Source organism: Mus musculus, chromosome 6, assembly GCF_000001635.26.
Source record: "Mus musculus strain C57BL/6J chromosome 6, GRCm38.p6 C57BL/6J".
In the NCBI taxonomy this organism is placed as follows: Eukaryota; Metazoa; Chordata; class Mammalia; order Rodentia; family Muridae; genus Mus; species Mus musculus.
This window is the reverse complement of record NC_000072.6, coordinates 101,343,465-101,356,129: the sequence shown is the minus strand read 5'-3', so window position 1 is coordinate 101,356,129 and position 12,665 is coordinate 101,343,465. Positions and strand designations below refer to the sequence as shown.

Sequence of the window (12,665 nt, the reverse complement as noted above, 5' to 3'; positions counted from 1 at the left end):
AAGGAAACAGTAAGGGTCAAGGAGAGGGAGGGAGGGAGGGAGGGAGGGAGAGAGGGAGAGAGAGAGAGAAAGAGAGAGCGAGCGAGCATGAGCGCTGAGGGAGGCTGTAGAATGTATAGTCTCAGCCTTAGCCGCCATTCTTTAGAACAGTTCTTCTCCCTCCCTCCCCCTCTCTCTTTACTTTCTCTCCCTCCCTCCCCCTCTCTCTTTACTTTCTCTCCCTCCCTTCTCCTCTCTATTTTCCTCTATTTCCCATCTCCGTTTCTCTTTTCTGTTTGAAGAAGAAAATGTTTTATTTTCCTAGTTATTTTTGTCCATGGTATTTTTATATCCTTATAGGGAGAGTATTATTAAAATAGGTCTTGTTGCATTATGGGATGGAGTTTAACATGGTGCTGGGTAGAGTTCTGTGGGGTATCCTCTGCTTCCTTCTCAAGTCATCTCGTGTTGTTGGCCTTTTGGGTAAGTCGAGTATATTATCAGATGCTATTGTTTGGAAACAGCACATGCTGCGCCGTGTAATTATTTAAAAACCCATCTGTTAATCACTAGAACTTTCTAAACACTTGGAGAAGACTCGTCTTAGTGCTGTGTAGACAGAAGTTTGTGCACAAGCTAGGGCAAGAATGAGCGGCTGGACCCTTTTCTAATTAGGGAAAGGAGGGACTTGGAGAAATTAGCTGATCTATTTGTCTTTATTTGTAAATATCTCTTTTCATAATTAGATTCTTACCTAGTGACCCCTATAGCAGTTCTCTATATGGGTAACACGTAGAAGAAGTATCTAGTGAAATCTTAGGCTGGTCTCTGGAGGAGCCATTCAGCAGTGTTTGTCCCTTGCTCAAATTTGACCCAGTCATGTAAATTGCTAAGAATTCCACCTTAGGTGTCTGTGAGCAAAGATGTTTCAAAATGACAAATCAGAGGTTATCACACCCCCTTGACAGATGACAAGAGCTTCGGACTCTGCCCAGACTTCCAAGCTGGTGTTCCATTCAGTCTCAGGGAAAATGGGGCAGAGTGGGAGGTGTGGCTTAGCTGCACCTATAGCAGGGAAGAAAACATGGAGGGAGGGAGAGAGGGGAAGGGATAAAGGGGGAGAGAGGACAGAAAAGAAAGGAAGGGAGTGAAGGATGGAGGGAGGAGGAGGAGGATAGAAAGATGTGGGAAGAGGGAGCAGAGAGAAAGGAGAAGTTGCTGGGATGGAAAGTAGGGAGGAAGGGGGACAGGAAACAAGTAGAAGTGAAAAGAAAAACCTCCAGCCAGGGCTGTGAGAGTGGGCTCGGTGTGATCCTGCTTAGGTACTGAGGAAGGTGATGTGTTAAGATATTTTGGACAGCGTGCACATGCTGAAATAGAAGTCTTACAGAGCAGAGAGGATGGCTGCTCAAAGATAGCACGCCCCTCCTGTGCTCTAACTTTGGCTTGGGTTTGGAATATTTTTACAATGTATATGAGCCAGTTTCAGTTTAAAACAGAAATTAAAGGAAACAAACAACACCCCACTCCTCCCCCGCTTAACTCCACTTTTGACAAGCTGGGGTTGCAGCAAAGTTTTGGGTTTTTTTTTTTTTTTTCATGCCAGCTTCCATGCCTAGCATTCACGCCTGTGTTTTTTTAACCCACAGGACAATCAAGATGGATCCTCCAGTGAAGGAATCTTTGTATCCAAAATAGTTGACAGCGGGCCTGCTGCCAAGGAAGGAGGCCTGCAAATTCATGACAGGATTATTGAGGTATGTGAACACTGGCTGGTGTCTGAATAGGCTGCCTGCCATCCACCTTTGCCTGGCTGGCAGGGGGATGCTTAGGGGGCTGGGGTTGGGGATGCCTCATGTGGGGATGGGCAGGCAGCAGTATACTTTGCGGGTGGTGTGTAACCTGATCGGGTGTTGATTGCCTTGGTGTGAAGTTGCTGTTCATCGAGGAGAGACTGGATTGGGGGGGGGGGGGGGGGTGTGGCATGTTCACAGTTTGGCTTATCCCAAGGAGACCTGCATCTGTTTGCTATGCCTCGTTTCTAGCTCTGTGCAAAACAACCATCTGAGGGTTTGTGCACTAGTTAGAAATCAGCCCCCTGTTGGGCAAATTGGGACTCAAATTGGGTTTGAGTGTGTCAGCCTCGGAAAGGGTTGTCCTCCTTTCCTTAGTGCTCAGAGTGCAGCAAAGCTTCTACACAGACACTGTGCTTTTTCATGCTCACCTCCTGGCTACTTGCCTGAGGTCCATTGTACGATTTGATCGCCTGGAGACAAGCAGGTCAAAGTTGACAGTCGGATCCTCTCACATCAGCAGGCATGGATTCAGTTTTTTCAGTTACTGTGTAGCGGGTTTGTAGACTGACACTGATGGATCCCTCAATAGCACCAAACAGCGCTTTGGCATTCAAGTGACAGATTAGGTACTGTCCTAGAATTCGGAAAGGAGGCTGATGGCTTCTCATCTCCTTGTAGTTTGAACGACCTAACTCCCTTGAGTTGCTGGGTTTTTTGACCAGTCAGATTTCCCACTTAACAAGTATTTCTGGGAACTAAATAGTTTCATCCCCTGCTAGAGAAAAAGTAGCTAGGAGGTTCCAGGGTGACGTGCTAGGTGCCCGAAGAATCTCATCTACAGCCACAGCCATTGCCGTAATCATTGCCCAGAAGGCCAGAAAAGCATCACAAATACCTGAGCAGTCTGCTGTCTCAGACATCTTTGTTCAGCATACGTACCTCCTGGGCATTTTTATGTTAAGCCTCAAGTGAAGTTTATGTTACTCTTGGGCATCTTCTAGGGGGCATAAAGTGTCAAGAAGATAGAAAACAGAATTTTCAATGTTTCAGTTTTGTGTGAACCAGTTGAATAGTATGAAGTGTGGTTTTTCTCAGGGTAACTGTTTGTCCTCTGAGGAAGACAGAACTCAGTCTTCCCTCGTGAACAAAGTACCTGAGTTAAGGCTGGGGATAAGAGCCATGCGGTTACTTATGTGTTCAAAGATACTCGATTTTTGACTTAAGGATGCTATTAATATTGTTACACTGCCTTTGACCTTCAAGTGGGATCTGAACTTGGAGTTGAACCTTATGTTTTGGACTTTCCAGCCCAGATTAATAGATTTTCTCTAACAGCCCCTTTCCTGAGATGCATTACCATAGTTTTTTGAAAGCAAATACATTTTCTGGGAGTATTGTTCAAAAAGATAAGTACAGCCTGTGTTGCCAAGGCATCGGTGGGACAGCCAGTTTCTCCAAGTCACGGAATCTTGTCGCTCTTAAGTTTTGCAAATGAGAAATCTCCAGCTGGGCAGGATTTTCTCTTGGCAGACGATGATCTGTGTTTGAAATGTTCAGTACGGTTTCTGGTAAGCCACACCCCCCTTTGGACAGTATGTAAAATATTAATCATGTCCCACTGTGGAGGCAGAAATGGAGATCCCGATAGAGCCGCTACATGTATAATCACAACCGACAAAGCGTGCCCTTCTCCATTAGGTTCTAATCTCTTCTGTCACGATGCAGTGATTCTCAGGACTTCATATAGGCTCTCTGGTTCACCTCATCTGTGTTGGGGTTTATTAACAGGGGGCACAAATCTGGCTCTGTGTGTGTGTGTGTGTGTGTTTCATCATGGGAAGAGTTAGGCTTCCTGTTTTCCTACCCCAAATCTCCCCATGTTCAAAGCAGTGAGCCAGCTTAGCAGAGCCCTAGTGTGGGAACATTAGTTCTTTCAAGAGGCTGCTGATATTAAATCCAGAGAGAGATGCAACCTCATCCATTCTGCAGAGTGAGACTATACCCTATGAGTTGCTCCATGAGCATCTGGGAGCAGCAGCTTTAGAAGATGTGTACCTTCATGTAGATGCAATGTGCTGGGCCAGCTGCAGGCTATCAGGGCATTGCTTACCATTACTCTGAGGACTGCCATCCTAGAAGCAACCTTCGGTGGTGTTGAATGGGTTACAGTCCTTTGCTCACTGAATGGCGCTCTCAGCATCCTTTTCTTCCCAGACTGCCTGAGTGACAGTCCTGGATAGGGACTGTGCTGCCAAGGCCTGGTGAGGAAGCAGGAGCTGGGACTGTTGGGCCCCTTGCATTAAGTGCCCTCCAAGCTTATGTGGCAGGAGCATTTGCTATCTGCTAGCACTGTGTGTCCTCTGTGGGCCTGGGTCTGTGTGTGTAGATTGCCATCCACCCCCACCTCTGCTTCAGAGACAGAGCAAGCCCTCCATGTTCAGTGTTGGCTTCTGATCCTCATTTGGTCCTAACCCCCCCCCCTCCACCTCCAAAGCTTCTGGGCCTTCTTCTGCTCTTGATTCTTCCTTGAATTTCATATAAGCTTGTTCTTATTAGGAAACTAAAGTACATTTATCTATATATCTTATAGTCCTCTCATGAAACCCTAACTTCACCAGTAGTTTCTGCTTTCTGCATCTGAGAAGTTTTTGGTTTTGTTTGTTTGTTTGTTTGTTTTGGGTTGGTCTGGTAAAGAGAGTATAAGACTTTCAGACCTTAAAACCCCCAAGGTTCTCAAAGGCATACTGCTCTTATTATTGAGAACATGAGAAGAATCTCTGCAGTGCCCGAAGCCTGAGCTAACTGATGGGAGCAGGATACTCACAAGCAGAGCGCATCTCTGTGATCTGGAGTTTAGACTTAATCAGAGCCTACCCAAGTCTGACGTAATGACAGGAAAGAACAAAAGTTGTAAAAACATGTAAAAGCAATATTAGCCTCAAAAATCCTCAGGGTGTGCCAGGCAGGGAACAAGCCATCTTTCTGTAGTCCAGCCAACACAACACTGAGCCACCTCTCTGTTGCTCCAGTTTCTTATCATGTAGTGTGTTTGGCAAGCTCTCTGAACACCTCCTTTGGCTGAGTGTCCATTGAGGAAAAAAAAAAAAACACACATCAGAAAGCCTAGGAGTAGAGAACCTGGCAAGCTCACTTTGAAACTTGTACTGTACACTCTCTTCCCTCCCTAGCCCTCCCCTTCCTTCTCCCCTTCCCTCCCTCCCCTTCCTCCTCTCCTCCCTCCCTCTCCCTCTCCTCCCTCTCCCTCTCTTACATATGTGTGTATCTCTCTCCCTCATATATAGATATCTATATCTATATATGTATATAGATAAGCAGATACATAGGTAGATAGTAATGAGTTATATCTTGAAGCTCTATGAATTGGAGATCTGAGTTCAATCTTTTGGCTAGGGCTTGCATCGGGTGGTGATAAACGGCTGTAGCAATTGTGTGGTTGAAATAGCTTTTTGTTCAAGCCGGCAAATGTGATTCTGTGGGTGTAGAGGAAAAGCCGTCGCACCCTCTGTTCCCAGAATTCATAAACACAACACTTGTCTCAAAAGCACTCTGACTTGGAGACCTTGCTCCCGAGAGCAGTCAGGATCTCTGTGGAGCCCCAGAGGTGAGCAGAGCTGCTCCTTCCCTCTCTGCCTTTGTGTGTTTGACTGTGCTGTCCTTGCTAATCAGGTTCCCTAGAAAGCCAAGCAGGGTCCTCCCTCGCAGCCAGCCTGCTTAGTTTGCAGCACAAGGGTCACCAGTGTGTATTTTTATAGGGAAGATAATGTTCTTAGACCAATGAAAGTGGCAGAATGGTATATGAATCAACATGATGGAGTGTTCTTTTCCTTTTTTCTTTTCTTTAAAGACTGGGAGACTGTTTGTTTTGACTTGTTTTCCTTTTATTTTAATGTAACTTCAGGCTCACAGGCACAAATGTCTGTGAATTCTTTGTGTAGATAGTAACGTCTCCATTTACTTCAGCCTTTGCTGGCTCTATTTGTTTATCTTTGCTTATGCGGGTACAGTGTGCCTCTCAGTAGACAGAACACCAGTCTCATAAGTATGTTAGTATTTTTTATATCCATTTGTGTGTCTAGGAGTGTGTTCTGCATGCACATGTGTGGATGGATGTCAGAGAACAACTTGCAGGGGAGAGGTGGTTCTCACTCTCTACCATGCAGGGTTTCTCGGGGATTGAACTCAGGTGGCTAGGCTTGGCAGCAAGCATCTTTTCCTGCTGAACCCTCTTGCAGCCCGAGTTTTTTTGTTTTTTTTGGGGGGGTGGGGGGGTGTTCTTTTTGTTTTGTTTTGTTTTTTTGAGAATTAAAACAAATTCTTACAAAAATCAAAATGTTTATATAAACCAGGAAGTTAACAGTGACAGCACTGTCACCTGCAGGATTGATTCACATTTTGTTACTACTTACTGTAATATTCTTTTATAGTGAAAGAAAATCCCCTGTGGTATGAGTGAGTTTTCTTACTGTGACAAACTATAGGACAAGAGAAGCAGAAGGGGGCTCTGTCTTGGCTTAGCATATGAGGGTGCTGTCATCGCAGTGAGGAGGGCATAGTGTCAGGTCACACCGCATCCACAGACAGGAAGCCGAAAGGTGGATGCTGTGCTCAGCTCACGTTCTCCCTTTAATTCAATCAGGACCCCAGTCAATGCACCCATACCACCCACGTGTGCGGTGGGCCTTCCCACCTCAGTTCATTTTCTCTGGAAATGTCACCTTGACAGATTAACCGTCACACCTGCCATCGATTTCATTCAGGCTTCATATTTCTTGAGTTTCTTCACCTTAGAATAATTTTTTGATTTTGTCTTCCATACCAAAATATTTTCTTGCCTAATTATCTTCTTTTGGGGGAGGTGAGAATGCTTCAAGTCTACTCTTTCAGATTAAATTTTGTTTTGTTTTGTGTTTTTAAATATATTCTGATTAAGGGTTTCCCTCCCCTAATTCCTCCTAGTCTCTCTCCACCCACCCACATCTACATCCTTTCTCGTTATCTCTCATTAGAAGACAAACAGACATCTAAAGGAAAGAAAGGAAGAAAAAAAGAAAGAAAAAAGACAAACAGAAAGAGGAAAAAGTAATAAAATAAGATAAAAGCAACCAAACTTGAATAGAACAAAACAAAACAAAAAAGAGGAATAGAAAAAGAGCCAAAGAAAAAGCACAAGAAACACAGACACACACACACACACACACACACACACACACACCCCAATTCAATTCCCACATTATGTCCTTTTGTTTTGGGACCCACTGTGTTTAACCAGGGTTGCCTGTGTGTGACCATGGCTTGGGAACTATCTGGTAGGTCCTGGTGGACTCCTCAGTCTCTGACGAAGCTTTTCCCAGTGCCCTCTTTTTATTTAATTCCATGATAGGGTATAATGGAGTTGCTGAGGCTGGTCTTGAACCTACAGTCATACTGCCTTAGCATTCCAGATAGCCACAATTATAAGAATAAAGCACCAGTTTCAGCTGATGGGAGTTTTCATCGCTTCCAGTCATCCTTAGTTGACAGAGTCTCTAAAAAACTGTCTCTGTGTATCTGTACACACACACACACACACACACACACACACACACACACACACACCAGCTATTCACTCGGTTCCTCTTCATCGTTCATCCATATGCATGTCTTGAAAACCATGCTGACGTCAGTAAGTCTAATCTTAGCCCAAGTCCATGTGTTTGGCTTTATTCATCCTCTGTATAGATTTCCATTTCTGGGGTGAGAACTTTTGGAAATGGTGAGCAGTGCACTTTTTCCTTTGAATTACGTTGTTCACATTTGTTTAGACTTTACCAGTGATCAAAACTTATTGATGAAAAAAAAATCTTTAAAATGTTTCCATTTAGGGTTTGGTTTGATTTTAGAGAAAAACTGTCTCTGTGAGCTAAATAACACCTGGTTATATTATTCATTTCAGAAGTGAGAAAACTGTATGCTCCTTATCCAAGAGCAGATAGCAAGCATTGTGGCTAAACAGACACAAACATAGACGATCTGGCTTTGAATAATGTAAAAAATAAAGCCATGGGTCCACCCTGTGCAGCTCACAGTGACTGATTCCCTCTGAGCACATTCAACAAGAGAGCATGAAAAGTTCAGGGAGTTAGTCATGTTAGTAAGTAAAGACTTGGGGCTGGAGAATACTTCTGTAACCTATTCACTGTGCTGTGCTAACATGAGGACCCACGTCCATTCCCTAGAAACCACCAAAAAAGCTGCACATAGCGATGGACACATAAAATTACAGTACTCAGGAGTGGAGACAGGAGGATTCTTGGAGCTCACTGTGTTTCTCTGGGAGTTCTAATTTGTTTTATATTTCTCCCATACTCATACCTTAAGATTTAACTAGATCCTAAGGCATATTCAAAACTAAAAATAAATTAGAAGTGAGTATTCTCACCAAATTTCTCACCAAATTTCTCACGTGAATATTGGGTCTAAAAGTTAAGTATTAGATAATTTTCTAAGGACAACAAAATAATACAAAAAACCCTTGGTGATAATACAGATAAAATGCCTTTAATATTAGTCACCTTCATCGACCTTATAAGGTAGCTATGTATTTATCTTAAAGTATGGGGGCTTTGAGAACAGTAAGCCACACCCACTCATTAAAAAGTTGAGCCTTTAAATGTGTTACTGCATTTTAAATTTATTTGTGTATTTTTATGTGCATATGAAATTCAAGGTATGTGTGTGAAGGTCAGAGGACAACTTTGAATGGTCATTTCTCTCCTTCCACCATGTGAGTCCCAGGAATTGAAATATTAAGGTCATCAGGCTTGGTAGTGAGTGACGTTACCTGCCGAATTAAGTTTTAATGTATTTTTGTGTATGGTATTAGATTTGCAGGGCACGTTTAGGATGATCAGATTTAAAATGTGGAGAGAGAGCTAGGGGGAGCCCCTTCAAAGTGGTAGGTAGACATTATTTATAATAGCCAGAAGCTGGAAAGAACCCAGATGTCCCTCAACAGAGGATGTGGTACATTTACACAATGGAGTACTACTCAGCTATTAAAAAGAATGAATTTATGAAATTCCTAGGCAAATGGTTGGACTTGGAGGGCATTATCCTGAGTGAGGTAACCCAATCACAAAAGAACTCAAATGATATATACTCACTGATAAGTGGATATTAGCCCAGAAACTTAGAATACCCAAGATATAAGTTACAATTTGCAAAACACATGAAACTCAAGAAGAACGAAGACCAAAGTGTGGACACTTTGCCCCTTCTTAGAATTGGGAACAAAACACCCATGGAAGAAGTTACAGAGACAAAGTTTGGAGCTGAGACAAAAGGATGGACCATCTAGAGATTGCCATATCCAGGGATCCATTCCATAATCAGCCTCCAAATGCTGACACCATTACATCCACTAGCAAGATTTTGCTGAAAGGACCCTGATATAGCTGTCTCTTGTGAGACTAGGCTGGGGCCTGGCAAACACATAAGGGGATGCTCACAGTCAGCTATTGGATGGATCACAGGGCCCCCAATGGAGGAGCTAGAGAAAGTACCCAAGGAGCTAAAGGGATCTGCAACCCTATAGGTGGAACAACAATATGAACTAACCAGTACCCCGGAGCTCTTGACTCTAGCTGCATATGTATCAAAAGATGGCCTAGTCGGCCATCACTGGAAAGAGAGGCCCATTGGACACGCAAACTTTATATGCCCCAGTACAGGGGAACGCCAGGGCTAAAAAGTGGGAAGGGGGGTAGAGGAGTGAGGGGGGGAGGGTATGGGGGACTTTTGGGATAGCATTGGAAATGTAAATGAGGAAAATACCTAATTAAAAAATTTTAAAGAAAAAAAAAGCTGAAGCTAAGGAGAATGAAGCTAGGGCAGGATTGTCTCATCTGAACAGCGAGGAGGGAATGTTGACCACCAGAGCTCTCCATGGGAATTACAATAAGGGAGACGTAGAACAGAATAGCTGCTACCAACACTGAGCTGAAATTATGCCACTTTTCTGGACACACTAAGTACCACTCCCCACCCGCCTCCAGGGTGGCAACAACCAGCAGCACGGTTCCTCTAATGAAAATGAGTCCCATGAGCTGTACAGGGAGAGGCTGATGGGATAGGCAGGCCACCATTGCTGGGTACCACCCTGCTCAGCAGACCTCTGACTTTGACCCTTCTTTGGCTATTTTAATAGTGACTAAACTTTGCAAGGGCAGTCCACCCCCCCCCCCCTTTCCCTTGTTTTAATTTGTTTTATATTTCTTCTTTAAAGTCAGTGGCCCCTCTGAGTCTGGATTGCATAAGAACTGTCACTTCCGTGGGCCAGATAAATGACGATAATTCACCAACCAGACGTAATTCTTAATTTACTTTTTAGTGTGAACAACAGGGCCATACTCCCTGCTGGTTTTCTGGCTTTTTCACTTCTTTTAGTTTCTATCTGCCTTACTTCCTTTCTCTTGTCTCTATTAGGGGATCCTTTGTGGGCTTAGGATGGGGTCCCACCCGACGGGAGGGAGGCCTGGATGCAGAGTCTCAGCTCTGGGATGTTTCCTGGTGACACAGGTTTCAGTTCACATGCACAGAGGAGGACAGGTGTCTCGGAATCACTTGTTTAGAGGACAATGAGGAAGAACCACAGACTCGGGAATAGATACAGAAGTATCTCGAGTATACTTCTACTATTTGGTGTCTTTACAGACTGTACTAGCTTCTGTGATCATTTCCAAACCGCGCCTTCTTAAAAATATGAACAACTTTACTCATTCCTATGGCTGCTTTAAGAACGAAAAGACTACATGTGTCTGAAGACTGTAATTTGGACCCCAGAATAAATGCTAGCCAGGCTTTTTTTTCCCCCTGTAGGTTTTTTGAGACGGGCTAGAGCGGCCTTCCGGCGAGCCAGTGCTTTGATGGTGGCTTCATGGCACCATTTCATAAACCTAAAATTATAGTCGTGGATAGACTGTTTTAATTTGTTTTACATTTCGTGTTTGAAATCAGTGGCCCCTCTGAGTCTGGATTGCATGAGAGCTGTCACTTCCTTGGGCCAGATAAATGACGATAATTGATCAATCAGAAGTAATTCTTAATTTACTTTTTAGTGTGAACAACACCGTAATTCATCACATATGTGCTGACTTAAGTGTTCTAAAAATAAAGGAAAACAGTTGAGTGTTCAATATCAGCTATTTTTAAAGTGCCAGAGCGGAACAGGCCCTCACTTTATACATGACTCATGAGTTAGACCAGGCTGTATTCGTATTGGAAAATTCTGGGTTCATCTGTAAGACCCTGCTTCGATGAATAAGTTAGAGAGTGATGAGGAAGACTCTGGATGCCAGCCTCAGGCCTCCACTTGCATGCACACATCTGCACATGCACATACGGGAACATGCATAGCCTCTTGGCAGTAATACAATTTGCCAATGTAGAAAATGTGAAAAATACGAGAAAAATGGAAACATGAATACTCACTGATATGCAGGCTTATTTTGACAAAAAGGCTTTTGGAATGATTGTTTCAAACTGGGTACAGTGGCTTATGGGAGGACTCCCAGGGGGCATGGAGATGACACAGGGAGCCTACCTTTCCCGTTTGAAGCTCTAGCTGAAACGGGACATAGCGGGATTAAGTCAGAGTTTGTGGGGACGGGACATTCCTATTAGGTTCCTGATTCTTCCTGTCCACCTCTGAAATCCAGAGAGCACTCAGGTGCGCACATAAGAAAGTTTAATGAAGTAATACGGCCATGCAGTGGGCTAGATTTGCTGGGGGTTCCAAAGTGAAGAAGACAAAGAGCTGAGTGAAAGAAAGTCTGTTGTATTTGTGAGGAAATCTTGAAACCTGTGAGCTCTCTCAATCTCCTCATTATTGAAACAGGTTCTCTGAGAAGTGGGTAAGAAGTGTGCCTTCTTTCATTCATTCTAAAGCAGTATCGTAGCTACTGGAGCCACTGAATAGACAGTGTCTCTGTCCTACTGCCCTTATAGGCTCCCTAGTATTGGCAGAGTTAAGTGTTCATTGCTCTAGGAAGTTACAATAGAGAAACAAGATGCACAGAGGAGAGATGAACATATGAGAAACAAACCCCATGTAGATTCTGCTAGGGTCACAGAGAAATGTCACCCAGAACTTTTGATCACACCCCAAACCTTACCTCAGTATTTATTTGACAATCTTCAAAATATGCCATGTCTGGGCAAATACAGTTTTTCTTGACTGCTTATAATTTAAAAGTTTATAAAAAGTAGATGTGTCAGGTTGAGACTGTAGTTCAGGGGTAGAGTTCTTGCCTAGCTTGCAAAAGGCCCTAGGTTCAATCCCTAGTACTGGGGGGTAGGGGGCATGGAGAAGTGTGTGCCTTTTGTGACTATGTATGGGAATCTGTGGTAGCATTGCTACACTTGTGTCCGAGTGCCCTGTTTTGACTTTCACATGAGCAGCCTGTGAGACTCATTCTGTATGACCGCCCACTGGGGAGCCAAGGGGAACACTCAGCATTGAGATGCCGAATGTCGTATATACTTAGTAAGCTGTGTTCAAACTATGTCAGAGATGGCAAAGGACCCTTTGGGACGGACAGTATTGCGTAAAGCGGTGGCCAGGAAAGCTTTGGTTGCCTGTGAGCTACTCCGAGGAAGGAGAAGCTGAGTGTAATCTTCCTGAGACATTAGTAACTCGGAAGTACAAAACAAAGGGCCTCAGATTAACAAGCTTAATAGCATATATCAGGGACTATACTGACTCAGAGAGAGGCTAATACGGAAGGAAGTTGCTGATTTTATTGTAATAGTATCTTCCTGGTCTCCCTTTGTTTGTGTGAAAGTTAAATTCATATTAAGTGTTTGCTGTTTTTTGTTTTTGTTTTTTGTTGT

General features: G+C 43.7%; 1 protein-coding gene across 1 annotated transcript in view; it reads left to right on the top strand.

The window, feature by feature from the left end:
• Nucleotides 1-12,665, top strand: part of Pdzrn3 (PDZ domain containing RING finger 3) — a 228,291-nt gene that overhangs the window by 21,768 nt on the left and 193,858 nt on the right. Inside the window, exon 3 of the mRNA NM_018884.2 lies at nucleotides 1,629-1,736. Within this exon, the coding sequence (NP_061372.2) occupies nucleotides 1,629-1,736 (108 nt within the window). The remainder of the gene's footprint in view (nucleotides 1-1,628; nucleotides 1,737-12,665) is intronic.